Raw genomic sequence first — 18,853 nt, 5'->3', positions numbered from 1 at the left:
AAAGTAGCCATTATAAATGTTCAAAGAACAAAAGATAATCATCTTTAAACTAAGCATGAAAATAATGTCTTGTCAAATACAGAACACCAATAAAGAGATCAAATTTATCCAAAGGAATCAAATGGAAAATTTGGAATTAAAAAAAATACATTAAGTAAAGGGAAAATTCACTAGAGATTCAACTAATCTGAATGCAGAAGGAAAGAATCAGTAAATTCAAAGATAAATCAATAGGAAGTATATAATCTGAAGAACAGAAAGAAAAATGAAAGTGGAATAATTATGGAAATATGGGATATAACCAATCAAATCAACATGCACATAATGGGAGCTCCAGAAGGAAAGGAGACCAAGAACCCAATCGCTTCTCGACCTTCTAGCTAAGATCAAGTGTGGAGTAACTGCCTAGATTTGAAGGCTTTTTGATGTTAGAGCCATGAAAGTGTTTAACTGCCTGAACAATTTCCAAATTTGCTAAAAAGCATTAATTTATATATCCAAGTAGATAATAAAATTCAAGTGGGCTAAACATTACGATAACCACTCATAGTGCCAAATGATAAGAGGCCAGAGATTTAGCTCAGTGGTTCTACTGCCTGCCTTGCAAGCACAAGGTCCCAAGTTCAATCTCCAGAATGAATGAATGAATGAATGAATTTTAAAAATTAATACAGTATTGTGAAGAAAAATTTGAAATATAGCAGGTAGATGTTTCAAGACAGTAATACTGTCAATTCTTTAATAAGTAATTTTACAGAATTGTAACCTACTTTTAGGTCAATTTTATAGCTTAGAGCTGTAAAACTTAAATGCTTACATCAATTTATTTTGGACAACTGAACTTTTTTTTTTTTTTTTTGGTACCAGCAATCGAACTCGGGTCCCTGCACTTGACAGGCAGGTGGTGGCACCACTGAGCTAAATAAATCCCCAGCCCCACATCAAGTTATTTTGAATGTCACAGAATTTCACAGAAAGGAAAGGCAGTTTGATATTTAAACTAGATTCTAATAACAATTTGAAAGGAAACTAATTGACGTGCTCTGTACACTTAGTGTAATCCTGACTATTCTAACATTATCAAATGATTGGACTTTTAAAAAAATGTCTTACGGTTTTTTAAAGCATTTACTATCACTCATTTCAACATTCACTGTAGTCACTGTACTATGTATGTATGCTTTACATAACAAAGCGTTTATAAAAGTTATTTATGCTATATTGAAAGTCATCTTAAGAATCTCCAAGATATATGAAGCAATTATAGGGCCAAAGAAAAAGTACCTTTATCAACATCAGATCCTATGTGCCTTGCTTTACCAAATAACTGACTTTTCCAGAGGATATTTCTGTAACTCACAATGTTAGAACACAGGAGCAAATTTAGGGCATTTCACAATTAACTGTAATACTTTTTTTGTTTCAAGAGTTGCTCTTTAAATTACTTATAAAGTTTAAATAGGTATACTGTAAAAGCATTACAGAACAGTATACATTAAATTAATTGTGACATCTTTGCACCATCATTCAACTTTTTAGTTTTAATAGTTCTATATAATTGTCATTTTGTTGTTTCATTTACTATGCAATTTACTGTAATTTACAAAATATTTTTTGAATGATCTGGACCCTGAATTTGTCTGTCTGCACTTCATTTGTTTAGACTGACTCTTTGGGGTCTGGGAACGAGATTTGTGTATTTACATTTTTTATGCATATAATTCAACAACAGAATAATCTTTTGAAGCATACAGGGAAGAATATACACTACTCATAAAAACTTTAATGAATTTTAACAGAATAAAGATATATTAAGTGTTCTTCAGATGCAACAGAATTAAAGTGGGAGCCAACAACAGAAAGAAACTTGAAAACCATTAATGTATGGAAATTAAACAATATGTATTTAAATAAAGCACAGGTCAAAGAAGAAATCTGAAGAGAAATTAGAAGACAGTTTAGGTAAAAGTGAATCAACACATAAATCTCATTGGATGCAGCTAAGGCAGTACTCAGAGGTTAACTTATATCTTTAAATGCTTGTTAGAAGAGAATTATCTCAAATTAACTTAAATGCTTGTTAGAAGAGAATTATCTCAAATTAACTTAATTATCTTAACAAATTATAAAAATTTGCCCACAGCAAAGGAAAAAAATGACTAGAGAAGAAATCAATGAATTAGAAAACAAGAATAGAGAAAAAATGTTTTCTCTGAAAATAACAAAGAATTTTAGCTAGACTGACTAAAACTATGACGCAAATTAGCAAAATCAGAAATTATACCACCAACTCTATATAGATTAAAGGATTATAAGGGAATACTATGAACAACTTTCTGATGGTAAATGAGACAAGTGACATTAAACAAGTTTCTAGAAAGAGCCAAATTACCAAAATGGCCTCAAGAAAGAAATATAAAACTTAAAATTCGCTTATAATAAGCAACTGAATAGCAATTACAAATTTTCTCACAAACACACAAAAAGGTGTAGGCCCAGATGGTTTCATTAGTAAATTCTACCAAATACTTAAAGAAATAGTACCAGTTACAAACAAACCTGTTCCATTCTGTGACACCAACTCTATTCTCATACAAAGCCAGGAAATGACATCACAAGACTAGAACATGACAGTCCAACCTTCTCATGAATATATGCCCAAATACCCTTAACAAAACATCAGCAACCCAAACTCAATCACACGGCAAAAAAATCAATATAGCCAGACTGTGGTGATGCAGACCTGTAACTCCAGCACTCTTGGGAGGCTGAGGCAGGAGGGTGTCAAGTTTGAGCCCAGCCTGACAACATAGCAACTTAGTGAAACCCTATCTTAAACATTTTTTTTTTATTTTAAATATTGGGCCAGGGATTTAGCTCAGTGGTTCCACCGCCTGCTTCCCAAGCACAAGGACCCAGACCCGAGATCGATCCCCAGTACCAAAAATAGTTTAACTGAAAGAGCTGGGGTGTAGCTCAGTATGGAGGCTCTGGATTCAATCCTCAGTACTAAAGAAAAACAGAAACAAATTTTAAATACATATTCTATGTTCATAGACAACTCAATATTGGCATGCCAATTCTCCAAATTCATCTCTAGACTTGATATAATAATCATAAAAAAAACCGTCATTTTTGCATTAAATGGATAAAGCTGACCCACGAGGACTTTATACAATTTTGAAAATGAACAAGGGTGGAATTTCCCTATCTGCAAATTTACTGTAAGTAAAGCCACAGTAATCAAAATCATTGGGCACTGACATGAGGACAAATGAACAGATGAAATTATGAGTATGCAAAAGAAACAATCTTATACTTACGGTCAACTACTTTCAAAAAAGACACCAAAACATTCATGGCACAAACGACAATCTTCATTAAATAGTTTTGAGACAATCAGGTATCAAATTATAAACACAAAAAATGAATTTAAACTCCTGCCTTATACCACAGACAAAAATTCTACGGTTATAAGAGCTAAAAATATGTAACACCTACAAGAAAAAAAATACAATATCTAAAGACCTTTGGGATTAGCAAAGAATTTTTACAGTAAGATAACAAAAGTATAGGTCATTAAAGAAAAGTTACCAGCTGGACTTATTAAAACTAAGGGCTTTAAAAAAAAAAACTGAAGGCTTTTGTGCCTCAAGAGACATTTAAAAAAATCAAAGAAAGCCACATAGAGAAAACATATGCAAATTATATATATGATAAAGAACTTGTCTTTAGAATACATAAATAATTCTTACAACTCAATAATAAAGATATCAAAAACTAAGCAAAAGATTTTAATTCACTTCAAAGAAAATATATACAAAGCTAAAAGCACATGAAAATATCTTCATCATCATTAGTCACTAGAGAAATTAAGTTAAAACAATGATATGGCCACAAGAATGGCTACCCTACAAAAGAAAAAAATCAACACTGCTGCTACAGATGTGGAAAAAAACAGAAATATACCGCTGAGTCAAATGTAAATTAGCCTCTTTGAAAACCCACAATTTCTTTAAATATTCAATCAATTCCACTATTTTACTTACCCCAAAGAAATAAAAACATGGGTCCAAAGACTTATCAACATTATTCATAATATGCTGAACAATCCAAGGTGCAACAACTTGTGAATGAACAAAATGTCATAATGGAATACTATACAGCTATAAGAAAAACCCTACTCATGATACAAAATGCACAAACCTCCAAAATGTTATACTGACAGATAGGAAACACTGTGTCTTGTATGTTTCTATTTATATCAATTGCCCAGAAAAGGGAAATCTATACATAAAGCAAATTAGTGGTGGCCTGGGACTGGTTATGGGAATAGGAAGTGAAGTTAAGTGGGCACTATCTAAAAAGATAGTGATATCTTGATGATAAAAAATGTTCTACAACTAGTAAAAGTGGCACACCTCAAAATCTAAAAATTCCAAAATGCTGCTGGGTATGGTGATGCCCCAGCTATAACTCCAGCTAAGGACAGTCACCGAGAGTTCCGGGCCAGCTTAGACTACATAGCAAATTCAAGGCCAGCCTAGAATATACAGCAAGCCCCCCTGCCACTCCCCACCAGTTCCAAAATGTTAAAAGTGGATGTTATGGTTATATAAATTACACCTCACTGAAGCTGTTAGAAAAAATGGGACCAAGGTATAGTACTGCAAGCACTACAACATGGTGATCAGAACACTGAGAAGAAAGCAGCTATAAGAGTGCATATTTTTAAAATTAAGTGCCAAAAAATTTTTATGTAGCAGTACATAACTTCCTCATCAGTGGAGAGAACAAGGGAGAGCACATTATTCTCATAATAAAGAAGGGAGAAAGGTAATGACAAAAGCATAAATAAAAGGCCCAAGGGAGGGCAGTAGAATTCCCAAAAGAGTGATTATGATAAACTTGACAGGTACAGACCCTGTCAGATAGGTTAAAAACTACTTTCAATAACAGTATAATACTATTCTTACATACAATTATACATACACAAAAGATGGAAGCTATTATGTTATATTAGTAAGATATTTAAGCAGCTCCATGCTCTGCAAAATACACTAAGGCAAAAACTTTATTATAAGGACAAAGGTCACTATGAAGCCACTTAATGAGGAACATACCAATTCTAAACTTAGGAACATATATGCCACCACTCACATAAAGAAAAATGTTTTTCAATAAAATACTGTTATGCTGATTACTTCTTCTTCAACATTTACTATGCTCCATCTGCACATTCCTTTCTTCTATGCAGACACAATGAAACTCCACCCCCAGTTTACCCAGTCAAAATGAGTTCTCTTATGTAAGAATTTAAGAAACCAAACAGGTTTCAAATGCAGATTTTAAAAAGGTGAACTCATCATAAGTAAGCAAGATTAAAACGTTGTTTTGAGTCTGGGGAGGAGGCCTTCCAGGGTAGGTTGCTTGCCTAGCATATGCAAGGCCCTGGCTTTGATTCTCGGCCTTGCAAAAAATGAATAAAATAAATGTTACTCAATCTGTTTCCTTATCTCTAAAATGGGGTTGAGGGGGTGTGTGAAGATAATTCACATAAAGTATATAGAAAAATTCTGACATACACTAAGCGCTCAAAAAATATTATTTGTGATTCACTGGTTAAGGGAATTGCAAAATTTTTTCCTCAAGGACAGTTCTTTAAAATAAAATTTAATAGCCAGGTGTGGTGGCACATGCCTGCAATCCTAGCACTCTGGGAGCTAAGATAGGAGGACTGCTGCAAGTTCAAGGCCAGCCTGAACTACAGGGAGACCCTTCCTCAAAAAAGTAAATAAACAAATAAATATTGAGAAAACACTTTAAAGTTAACAATTTGATAATATTAGTTAATAAATTAAACATACAAACCATAAATATTTATTGTACTTGAGGAATTCTAAAAGTGTATGTGCCCTCAACTGCAGAACACATAGATAAACATTAGCTGGTTTCATGTGGAGAAGACAGTCATAGGGTAATTAGATATTGAATTTTATAAATTTGGAAGTAATCCCATGAATGTAAAGCTCCTATAAATCTCATATTAATCCCACGTATAACTACCAATTTTAAAATCAAAATTTAGCAAAATTAACACAGTTATTTTGAAGTCCCTTAAGATATTACATACTGCCCCCAAATAATTATTGAAAAGAATCATCCAAAAAAAAATCATCAATGAAAAGCTGATCTGCAAGTGTTTATATTAAAGCCATGTCCTCAATAAAGGAACAAAACAAACAGATTTAAAAACAGATTTTACTGTGTTTAAAAGAAATCATATAGTAATCATGCAGATGGTCCATCAATCCCACTACGAGGAGTCTACCCTGAAGATAAACCTCAATGATACAAAATAAGAGACAAAGTTAGTCACTGCATCATTACATAAAACTGCAAAATTCAGGAAACACCACAAAGCCCATACATAGGAAGGGGCTGAAATAACAACATACCATCTAAGCAACGAGTACCTTATCTCTGGAAAAAATAACGAAGATGCCTATAAACTGATATAGAGTACGAGTACAAGAGCATATTGTTGGGGGGGTACAATAGCGAATGTCATCCTTCATGTAAGAAAGGGATATAAAAAAATATACATACACCTGCAATCTGTGCAAAAGAAATTAAAACATTGCAAGTACAGAAAAAAGATTTGAGAACTTATTGAAAGAATTCAGGTGCCAAAGCAAAGGTTCCCAAAGGTCAAAGGTAGAAAAATCTGAGCAATCTAACAATGATAGTATTATATTTTAATTCACAGGAAAAAAAAAAAAAAACTTCTAGGAATCCATTAATAAGTAGGGGTAGTGCGTAGATGGAGGCATAGCTTATTATAAAAGAATTCAAAGCGATAAATGTAGAAGGGCAAAACAGAAAATCATGATCAAACACTACACAGTGTTAACTGGTGTTGTCAAGATTAACTGATGAAAGTGAAAAGTACTATAGCCTTGTTTGAAGAGAAAAAGATTTGTACAGACTCAAAGGATCTGTACCAAGATATTAACCCCAAAGGGAAAGATGTTAACTTTAAGGTACAGATACCTAGAAGATAATAGTTGACAAAGTGGTCAAGGTTAACATACTGAAATAAAGGTTTCTTGAAATGACACTGTAGAAGGTACCTCTAATATGAACCTTCCTATTTGATTATTTTATGGTATTTGTGTCAGAAGTGAAAAACCTTATTCTAATTATATGAACACATCAAACAAAACTGAATTGAGGAACAGCCTCCAAAACACCCAAACAGTACTCTTCAAAAATGTCAAAAGTCAGAGAAGAAAAAATTGAAGAACTATCAAAGATTGAAGGAGACTAAGGAGCAGTAACAATAAATGCAAGGTGTCCTACATAGAATGTCAAAAGTCAGAGAAGAAAAAATTGAACTATCAAAGATTGAAGGAGACTAAGGAGCAGTAACAATAAATGCAAGGTGTCCTACATAGAATTCTGGAACATTAGTGAAAAAGCTGGTGAGATTCAACTAAGAGCTACAGTTTTAGTTGGTTTTGATAACTACATGTTACAGAATTAGGGAAAGTAAGATGAGGGGGTTCTATATGGAAAATATGTATGGTTTTGTGCCCACTTCTTTAGTATTTTGGGACAGATTTCCTTATGTACCTACTGGTAGCTCAGGCTGGCCTTGAACTCACTATGTAGCCCAGGCTGCCCTCAAACTTGCAGCATATTCTTGCCTCAGGCTCCCAAGTGGTAGATGTACCACAACACCAAGCCTGTGCAATTTTTTTGCAGGACTAAAACCAGTTCAAAATAAAACCTAAAAAAGTCTTGTATGCTGCTTTGTTCTACAGTGGCTTCACAGAGCAGTTAAGACCACCTTCATTTTGACCTGATGAAACTAGAATAGAAAAGAAAGTATAATTTCAAGTTAAAATTTAAAGCTTTGATGTAAGATGGAAGCTATAAAATGGGGCAACACTATTTCTTTTGGTCTTCAAATACGTCACATTTTCTTTGCTTCTACTACCATCTTTTTCTTTTTTGGTGGTACTAGAGATTAAATCTAGGGCCCTCACACTGAGCTACATGCCCATCCCTTTTTATTTAATTGAAACAGGGTCCCACTAAGTTGCTAAGTTGCCAGGGCCAGGTTCAAACTTGTGCTCCTTCTGCCTCAGCCTCCCAAGTTACTATGCATCATTACACCCAGCATTCCACTAACATCCTTTTCTAAGTGATTTACCTATTTCAAGGAATTTGAATAGAGTACATCAGCAGTAGGTTCAAAATGCTGTTCAAGAACGTGGAAACTTATTTAATGACAATACTCTGGAAATTACACTTCTCTAAAGAATATCACAATATTTCTATAATAAAGTTTGTTTCTGGAAGGAAAGTTCAGCACAAAAAGGCTCAGGGGAAAAAATAGCTGGAAAGAGAGCTCCTTTGTATGCATATGATTTATACTCTTGGTTCTGACGAGAAGTGGGGTAAACCAAAAGAAAACAGTTTTTAACTACAAAACACATTCACAGTTGACCATAACTGACTAAAGGACAAACCATCAACATTTTTAGATGATCTTTCAAAATCAGTCTTGTGTTCTAAATTATCCATTAACTAGCGGAGACTAAAGATCACCCCCTTATCATTAAAATACATATTCATAAAACTTCCACAGTTGTGCTGTTCCAGTTACAAATAGCTTCTAGTTTTCTAGGACATAATTTCACTTTGTTTAAGCAAGAATTCATTAAAGAAGCTATAAATAACCTTTAAATATTTAGCCATGAATAGAGGGTGGACTGGCATTGATGGCTTATTTTAGTACTAATGCGGAATGCTTTTTAAAAGCTACATTTTAGCACGCATCAAGCTCATGATTAATACTTGCAGTGTAATTTTCAATGTTAAACTAAATTTCATTTTAAGGAGTCTTATTACAAATAAATGTTATTTTACTTATTTACTAGTTAATATAAAGAATCAAAGTGTTGGGAAGATTAAAAATAAGAAATTTTTATTTTAAAATCTACTTTTTTAGCATCTAAACAAATTTTCCTTCTGTCCCAGTGAAAACTATACACACAAGAAGTGACTATGGAATTTAAGAATCTAACGATCTGTTGTGAGGTAGATGTAGCATATATATATGATTCAAAGACATTTCTATGCTCAATTCTAAATCATAAAATCCACAATAATTTAGAGGCCAAGTTTCATAAAATTTTTACTTGAAAAAAATGTTTTTACAAAATATTCTTCCAATCAAAGAGACCTTCCCATAGGGCACATGTAGTTTTCTGCCTTAAAGATTACAGTATTACATCCAAAGGGGAGAGGTTTTTTTAAATAGCCATCTAACTGCAAAACCTATAAGGGAAGTAGATTTTTTTAAAGTGCCTTTAAAATGCGAAAGCAAGTAATATAATTGTTGAATCCACTGAAATTTTAAAAGTTTCTTTAAAATGGTCCATATGGTATGCACAACATCACAGCTGGTACAAAACTGCTTGTATTTAGGTTGAAACACAAAAACAATGCATATGAACAGTATTCTTTGAAAAATAATTTGAAATGCTACCACTGCATCATAAGACCAACTCAGACAATACTGAGAGAATTAACAAACACGCTTAATATTAAAGTATTCAAACATTTACTTTGAACTTTTTTAGAACCACTCACTTATTAGGATAAAAAAGTTTCTGCCAAACTAACTCAGGATGCCTTATTTCACACTACATGTAACATATTTTGCTATGTATATTCTAAAAATGCACAACTAGGTTTTAGGATGTAAACTCTCATTTCCTAGCTTTTTTGTTGCAATCTGGCAGCTTTGAACTTTGAAACCCTTTTTGCAGTTTCCTCCGCTGCTTCTGACAGAATTTCTTTTCTCTCCGGAATGGTGGGTAGTACAGGATGAGCAATGGCTGGGTGTGGTGTTAAGGAGGATGATAAAAATTCTTTTTCTATTACAGTTCCAGAAAAAGCCTAGAAGACAAAAATTAGGTTTATCGTAATAAAATGTAAGTTAAGATGCCCAAAAAAGCCTTATCTTCTATTTACCAATTAGGTATCTTTTTACAAAAAGTAAAATTTACAAGGTTTTTTTAATATATACAATACATTAACATCAAACTATTAATTGTTCATAGAAACGAAATGCCATAAAATTTTTTTAATTATACCACCAAAATATAAGCAATGTTTATAGTAGTCATGGAAGAAAATGCTGTACTGTGCAAAATGCCTATCTTATCTGGGAAAAACAAAACTGACAAATAAAAGACCCCAAATTTTTACACATCCCATTATGCGCAGCTGTTGCTGTGAAAATAATGCAGTAAGATTCTGAAAAGCGTGGGTGTGTCAGTGAATGAAGAGCTGTAGTGGTGGTGGTCATGCTGTCCGTAAGCCAACAGTATGGTTTCACCAGTACTGAAATTTCTTCAGCGGTGTTCAATTCTGAAAGTGTTTGAATATTTTATAGCATCTTGCCTCAATTTTATTTAAGTGATCAGTGGAACTAAAAAATGAAAGTGCTGAGACTACTAGTATGAATAAGCATAGGTTTCTAAATTTTAATATAAATAATTCAATGATAGAAATCAGATGTTCCACAAAAAGTGACTCTAATTTCAACTGGGTGTTTGCTGAAGGTACTCTGGTCAGCTGTATGTTCAAATGGAACAAAATTAGTATGTACAAATAGCTAGAAATCTTTATGTATCTTTTTATATAAAAGCCAATGAGTTAATTTCTTTTAAAGATTTTGGGTATATGAAACCTTCCCCCTTACATCTTCTAAGAACTTATGCATGAGCTAAAATGACATAAACTTTTATACATTTTTTATTTTCCTTTATCTACCAAGTGTTCAAAGCTAGTTAAGACACTTTATCACTTAAAATAATTTTAAAAGCAAACATCCTCACCTCACCCCACCAATGAAACAAAAACAAAGAATGTTATCTTTCTCCCTCCTTCAAGATTCTGAACTCCAGCACTTAAACAAAGCTCCAAGTTTACTTTTCTAAAAATTCCATTTAATCATGCTGAGAAGAGAGCCTTTACATTATCTTAAGAACTTGACTTGTGAAAGACACAGTATTTTAGCACTTTAAAAGAGACTGAGAAGCCAGGAATTTAGTTCAGTGGTTCCAGGGCCAGCTTCACAAGCACAAAGACCTGAGTTCGATCCCCGTACCAAAAAAAAAAAAAAAAAAAAAAAACACTGAAAATAATGTCTTTTAAAATACTTGCCATAAGCATTAACAACTTATTTAAAGTAAAAATTACAGCATCTCTAACAGCAATTCAATATAAAATGCAAAGCTAATGAGAGTGAAAATAATTAGTTTTGCCAGGCATAGTGATGCATGACTGTAATCCCAGCACTTGGAAAACTGAGGTAGGAGGATTGCCATGAGCTCAAGGCCAGCCTGGGATACATAGTGAATTTAAGGCCAGCCTGAACTGCACAGCAAGATCTTGTCTCAAATAAATAAATAAATAAACAAATGAACGAACGAATGAATGAATGAAAATAGTAAGTTCTATATTTATCTACCCTATGACATGTTAAATCCATATAAAAATTCAATTTTCAAATATTTACTGGCAAAAGTCTACATGTATTCCATGTTTTCTAACACTAAGACAGAATATTAAATAAGGCAAGATTTTCCAGGTCAACTAAGATCATTATCCTGAGAATAAGAGCATTTTAATCTTATGTAGCATCCCTAAGTGCTAATGACGTCTATCTCCAATCACCATTCAGTGCATTTAGTACAATTAGTATTATCTGATACAAGTGATGACAATTTTATATATATAGTTTAATATGTATTGATTATATGTGTGTATATTGGTTTGTTTCACAAATGGGTTTTCCAGTCTTCCAAAGTACTTTTTAAATTGGAAACTTCCAATATCCACCAAAACACAAGAATAAAAATATCAAGTGGAAACCATAATTATGCATTTCATAGACAGGAATTCTTATTTTGGGTTCTTTCAACCTTTCCTCCGCCTCCACAAAACTATGCAATGTAGTCTATAAAAGCCTGGGTATGTGCTAATTTTTCTGAGGATGCCTACAGCTCATCAGACCGGAAAATTATTTCATAACCTCAAAAGTTTCACTGGTACAGGCCAAAACACAGAGAGACTTTGGAAAGTGATCTACCATGTAAAAGGGGTAACTAAAACATACAGTATTTACATTTTTTAAAAGTTTATTACAAAAAAAGACATACTGCTATGAATCCCCTCACTTTCAATACATTTATCTCATTCTTGCAACTTTCTGAAGCAGTTCTGAAAGTCCTTTTTCATGAGAATCTTTACAAGATACAGTCAAAAATACAGTGAATGTTGCTGTCAAGTACCATCAAACAGGCTAGTAAAAATATTACAGTGTGTCCTCATCCATCTTTTTCACTGGATCTGGCACTGTGGAACTTCTGGGTCTTGCGCAAAGTAAAAATGACCAAAGGTAAATACTTTTTAATCAAGTCAGGATATCAAGGCAGCCATGACAGCACAACCAAAGACACTCATTAAAGAGGACTTCCAGAAATGCTTCAGAAAGTGGCAAAAATAGGAAATGAGTGTGTTCAAAATGAGGGGGATTAATGACAAAGTATCTCTTACTGTAGCAAATTTTAATATTCACCGTACTTTATGATCACACAATACACATACACACACATACACACACACACACACACACACACAGATTTTCTTTAACTCCACCGAGACAATTAAATGAGAACACTATAATCTACTAAACTATAGTATCAGAAAATGACTATAGTCTGGTCCACTGTTAATTTATTTCATACAAACTGCTAAGTGTTTTCTATATAAAAATGTACATGTCAGTTAAGATAGTTTCAAATTTCCATTTCACAGAAGTAAAACTTCAAGATAGTAATATTGTGTTGCTAGTGGCTTAACTTTCTTTTACAAATTATCAAAAAAGTAAAAACCTAAGATTATTAGACCCTATGACATTCCAGGTTAAATAGCAAAACCCAGCCAAAGACATTAAACAGTTAAGATCCATCTCTACACACCTCAGGTGCTCCCAACGAGGGCAACAGTTTCTTTTGAGGATTTTCTTCTTGTGGCTCCTCTTCCAAAATGCTCCCACTGGTGTCACTGCAAGTGGCTTCTTCACAGCTGATACTCCTCAAAACTCCCCGCCTTTCATCAAATTCAGTAGCACTGCTTTCACTGGTATCACTGCAAACACTGTTCTCTCTGCTTCGAGACTTGAGAATTGATTTACGAGGGACATATTCTCCATTCACAACATCAACAAAAACCCTGTAATATTCAAAAAATATATGCTCACTTAAAAAGAAACTCATAAAACTGAGAATAAAGATTTCTTTAAATCTATTCTAGAAATTGACCTGAAACTGTTAAAATTTTGTATCTAAAATTTTCATTTACAATACTTTTGCAGCCTCAAATGATATATTTTATATTCAGAAAGACATGATTTTTTTGCCAATAAAATACAGCATGTTACTTATAAGCATGTTCTTAGTGGTAATGAATCAAAAATTCTATACCCAGTTTTATATCCTTATAAGACATTTAGCAATTTTCACTGTTTTACAAAAGGGTCATGATATAATAAATATTTTCAAATGATAACTTTCTTAAATATCACAACAAAAAACTGAAATAGTATAATTAATTTCTACTCTGAAGATATAAATTAATATGCCAAGCATAATTTAGCTATGATAGGAAAATACTGCCCTAACCATAAAAATGCAAACTTTGATTTCTAAAGATGTATGGTGTTTTTACTAGACCCAGTGGGAATGTTGCAAAGCACTGGTGAAGAGAAGGAAAAAACTAGACAATAGCCCAAATGCTTTGGGTAGTTGTGGAAGTGCCATCTTTCAAATACTAGGTTAATAATTCCTTCAGGGGAACCTCCCATTCTTCGAAGAGAACATTCTGGATCATAGACAACGCTTCAACTAAATATTCAGTTGGAAAAAGAGAGAAAGGATTAGTAAATTGTCATGCAGTCAGTGATATCATTCACCTGTAAATGTCAGCCGGAGTTCTGATTGTAGGCAGCTCATGGGCAGATTGACCACTGCCAGAGCTGTTTTTTCGTTTACGTTTGGCCTCTTCTTTCTTTTCACTGAATTTTAAAGTAGTATTTTTCCCAGTATTTATTCGAACCTAAAAATTTCACAGCAAACATATTAAAAACTGAGACATTTAATTACGGCCTAAACTAAAACAAATTCTACAGTTAAAAATAGTAAGAGTAATAGTAAAAATAGTGAGACACAGCTGAAGTTTTTTGTTGCAAACTGATGTGCATTGTCAGAATGGGTAAAAAAATTCCTCACCTTGTATTTCTACAACATTAAATTAACTCTTCTTTAATCATAAATTCATCTTCAGTGTCTTTATTATAGTATAGAAAGCAAAATATATTTAAACTGAATACAAGGTTTATTATAAGCATCACCTCACTCCATTACTTTGATATAAATGTTTAGATTAAGTCATGCATTTCAAAACAAAGAGCACAAGTAACCAAACAAAAAACAAAAAACTGAAGATCTCTAACATGTTATATAAGCAACTTTAATGCATAACTATTTCAAATTCTTTAAACACTTCTAATTTTAGAAACTGAAGGACTAAAAACCAATCCCATTCAAGATTAATGTCACTGTTCTATTCCCTCTTGGCATTTACACCCCACTTTCTATAGTAATGACTGCTCTTCCCCACAACATTCCTGCAAATATTATCTTCCTGTTTCATCTAAATGACAATAAGAAAAAAAATTAAAAGCCTGGAAAAATAATCACCATACAATTTTTTGTTTTGAGATGCAGTCTTTAACCCATTTTTTGCCAAAGATTGAATTTTTTTCTATTTTTGCATGAAATTCATATATAGAAAAATTCGAGGAACAAGAATTTGAAGAGTAAACATTTCATTATGTTACACTTTTATGCATGTTCCAAAAATGGATCACTAGGCACTGAAGGGTTAACTAGGCATCCAGGCTGGCATCAAACTTGTGATCCTCTTGTCTTAACCTCCCAAATGCCAGGATTATAGTCATGCACTACCACATACAGCTTAATAGAAAAAATACTTTATAGTGCTAATTTTATAGCATCAAGTAAACTTTCTCCAAAGAATTCCAAAGATCCTGTTAATTCAACATATTAAACAATTTTAAATATATATAATTATTTCACTTCACATTAGAGCAGGGATAACTTAAGGAATTTAAGGAATATCCAGTATTTTTTAGTATGTTTCATTAAATAATCATCACAGGCACTGAAGACTCATATCATAGTCCTTATCTCTGATACAGGTAATCAGGGTACCATGTGTACAAAAAGAACACAAAATGGACTCAAAAGACTTGTTTTACTACTAACCAGCTCTATGCCTTCTATGCCTTAAGTTTCCCTGAGAAAGGTGAATTCATGGTGACACCTTAGAGCATCCTATGAAGCAGAGAGGACAGGGGTAGCCTTAAGGTAGCCTATTATTTCCTTCAACCAGAGATGGCCTGCTGAAGCACTGACTAAACAGTTTGAAAACCCTGGACGAGAAAATCTCTATAGTCACCCCCTATACCTCTAAACTGCCAAAATTCTAAATTTTATTTTGCAGAAAAGGGACTGATGCTTACTTTCTCCTAATTTTTTCCTTTTTGTTCATTATGCTCCTATTCATTTAATACCCATGTAGAAAATCACCTGACACAATAAAAAACTCTAACCAATGTAATCACTCTCAACATTCTAAGCACACCAAACTGTCCACAATAAAATTAACTGAGATTCTGAAGAACCTCTGGCATAGCACAGCTAGAGCTAAAGTAGTTACAACTTACATCTGACCCCCTTCTAGACCCTAGCTTGTGATGACAATGGACCATACCAGATATTGTAAGATAAATCATCAGAAGAGGGAAAGGAGGATTTTCAAACTATTTAGCGGTATCAATGATCTTAATCACTGTTAACATTTTTCTCTTAAAAAATAACAGATGATATTTAATGTTAAAATTATACCCAAAATTAGTAAAGTGAAAAGTATACAAACCCTCTTAGGTTCAACAGTATGAGAAAAGTATATTGTTGGTACAGAATTATCTGCAGCCCCGGAAGCATCATGGTCATTTTCATTATCACTACCACCATCATCATCTTCTTCTTCATCATCATCTTCATCGCTGCGGTAAGAATCTGAACCATTCCCTGAACAGTTCAATTTACTATTCACGTGACCTCTGAACAGTTCTGAATTTACGACACCCTTAGGGCAAGCGCTGGGAGCAAGGGAGTCTGTTACTGGCTGCATCACATTCATGTTTGTGTTTTGATCTTCTCTCTCCTCTTCAGAAGAGGTTGTGTCTTCTCCATTTGTAATCACAGTATCAGGTTTACTAGTAGGGAAAAAAGAGAATAGTAAAAACATACACACATTACAACCTTACATACTCTAATTTCCAGTTCATTTCAAAAGATAAAAATTAAAAATTTTATATATTAATTTTTGTGTTTAATAGTACATTTGCAGTACACCACAACTACATTCATAGTGGGGGATAGCACATACTACATGTTAAGGTATTTTTTAAAACAAGAATTCTAGGTAGCAAAAGAAAAAATGTTTCGATGTAAATTAACAAAAAGTAGTTCTTAGGTAACTTCTGTATACTGCAGTTATTTAAACTTAAGTTTAAATATATACAGTAAGTTATCTTTGCATATTGGCCAGACACAATATAAATATATATCAAAAATACAGTAAGAGTTTAAGAAATCTGAACAATATGTACTCCCATTTAAATTTGGGATTTAAATTGGAAATTAATGCCACGGAACTGTAACATTTTTATTTTCTAATTCAACCTCAGAATATTTTAAAACAAACATGTATTGCTGTAATTTTTAAAAATAAATAATTCATACATCTGTATATACTTATATATATATGAGTACATATTTATCATGCTTCATTTTATAAAAGATTTGAGGGCTTACAGGAATAACAAAACCAAAAATGCAAAGAACTGAAATAACATCATGCAAAAATAGAGAATCATGACTAAGAAAATCACAAGATCCAACATGAAACAGTACAAGTTAATCAAAAAGACCTAAATTTATAGGTGAAATGGTAAGGGGGAAAAAAATCTTTTGTGCTTCTTGTCCTATTTTTCACAGAAACTAACTACTGCATATGGTACATCGTTTAAGCAAAATAACATGGAAACGTCCGTAGTAGCAACTTCATTTAACACTTTGACAATTCTAAGTGAGGACTAATGTATATTTCAAATAGCAGTTTGGTAAAGTTTCTCATACATAAAACTACCTGACCAGATTACAAACTGACTGTTCAATAAACAGAAGTTTGCAAAGGGAAAGCAAGGACAAACATTTTACGGTATCAAATCTAAATTAAAAGCAATTTTTTTAACAAGTCATTCAAACAGCATTATCCTGAGTGTAGTATTAAAATATTTCATTTGAATTTTAACATTAATGCATCTACAATTATTAAAAGTCAACTATGTGGTATAATTACTTCATAATATAAAATTTTTATATTAAATTAATTTTTATAATAAAAAATAAAAATGTTGATTTAAAGTATGTACATCCACATGCACTGGGATGTACACAAGATCACGGTCCTATAAGAAAATAAATATTTATCTTAGGGTAGAAGGATTATTGACAATTTAGTATTACACTTTTCTGTATTTTCTTTAATGAGCACATATTATTTTATTAATGAGGGACTATGTACAGAAACAATCTTTTGGAAAGAATTTGTCATTAGATACCTGTCAAGTTCACCCAGCAATTCTTCTTGTCTCTCTAGTTCTTCAAGTCTAGCCCACAGTTCCTTATCAGCAAGAAAATCCTTGGATTTCACATCACTGACAAAATCTGCTTCAAAAATACCTGAAGTTTTTGGTTTAGAATGAGGTTTATGAGCAATTCGTTGTTTTCCTATTAAAAAAAAAAAAAAGACAAGATATGACTGTTAATAGTCAATATTAACAAGGCACAAACCAAGACATAAAAAAAAGCCAGTGTAGACATCATAAAAAGAATGGCTAAAATATGCTGATATTAATTTTCTTCCCAAAACAACACATAAAGCTGAAGTTTTAAAAGGAAAAGTAAAAAAAGCTAGCAAACAATATTTTATGACTTGGCCAATGTCAAAGATCAAATTAGGAGCAAATCCATGTCTAAAATATGTATCTTTTGAATTTCAGAGGTTTAAATCATTACAGAACTTTGAAAATAAACAAAAAGCCACCACTTATGGTGGCACATGCCCATAATCCCAGCTACTCAGGAGGCTGAGGCAGACCATGAGTTGGAGGCCAGCCTGAACAACTCAGTAAGACCTGGTCTCAGTAAGACCTAGATAAATGGAACAAATGCTTGCATCTTCTGAACTGGGAAGTATCAAACTGTAAGTTCCAGATATCTTAAAAAGACCCCTTAAGAATCAACCCAACAAACACCAAAGTAATTTTATATAACAATCTCATTGCTTACCTTTAAATTCGAAGTCACTTTTAATTTCTTCCCTTATGTCAACAATATCACCTGCAGCCTAATTTTTTAACAACAAAAAAAACATATTAATACAAATTTCCAATATATTAAAATGACCATAAAAGCAAGCATAAAACTAAGAAACATATCTGAAAACATTTGAAACGTCAAGTGATTAGTTCCTTGGCTGTAAGAAATTTTCAATATAAAAACATTTTATGTTCTAAAAAATGTAAAACTCTGAAAACCAATACCCACATCACTCA

The 18,853-nt window shown here is 32.7% G+C and overlaps 1 protein-coding gene across 1 annotated transcript in view; it reads right to left on the bottom strand.

Moving 5' to 3' along the window:
* Nucleotides 1-8,988: 8,988 nt before the first annotated feature.
* Nucleotides 8,989-18,853, bottom strand: part of Uri1 (URI1 prefoldin like chaperone) — a 62,314-nt gene continuing 52,449 nt past the window's right edge. The window contains exons 5-11 of the mRNA XM_033765976.1: nt 18,846-18,853; nt 18,588-18,645; nt 17,858-18,026; nt 16,105-16,447; nt 14,057-14,199; nt 13,065-13,317; nt 8,989-9,972 (exon numbers count right to left, since the gene is read on the bottom strand). The exon at nt 18,846-18,853 is cut by the window's right edge and continues 84 nt beyond it. Coding sequence (XP_033621867.1) covers nt 9,790-9,972; nt 13,065-13,317; nt 14,057-14,199; nt 16,105-16,447; nt 17,858-18,026; nt 18,588-18,645; nt 18,846-18,853 — 1,157 coding nt within the window. The 3' untranslated portion in view covers nt 8,989-9,789. The remainder of the gene's footprint in view (nt 9,973-13,064; nt 13,318-14,056; nt 14,200-16,104; nt 16,448-17,857; nt 18,027-18,587; nt 18,646-18,845) is intronic.

The sequence above is a fragment of the Fukomys damarensis genome, unplaced genomic scaffold, assembly GCF_012274545.1.
Source record: "Fukomys damarensis isolate Sample0158 unplaced genomic scaffold, DMR_v1.0_HiC HiC_scaffold_19, whole genome shotgun sequence".
Classification (NCBI taxonomy): domain Eukaryota; kingdom Metazoa; phylum Chordata; class Mammalia; order Rodentia; family Bathyergidae; genus Fukomys; species Fukomys damarensis.
This window is presented reverse-complemented; position numbering and strand designations above follow the sequence as displayed.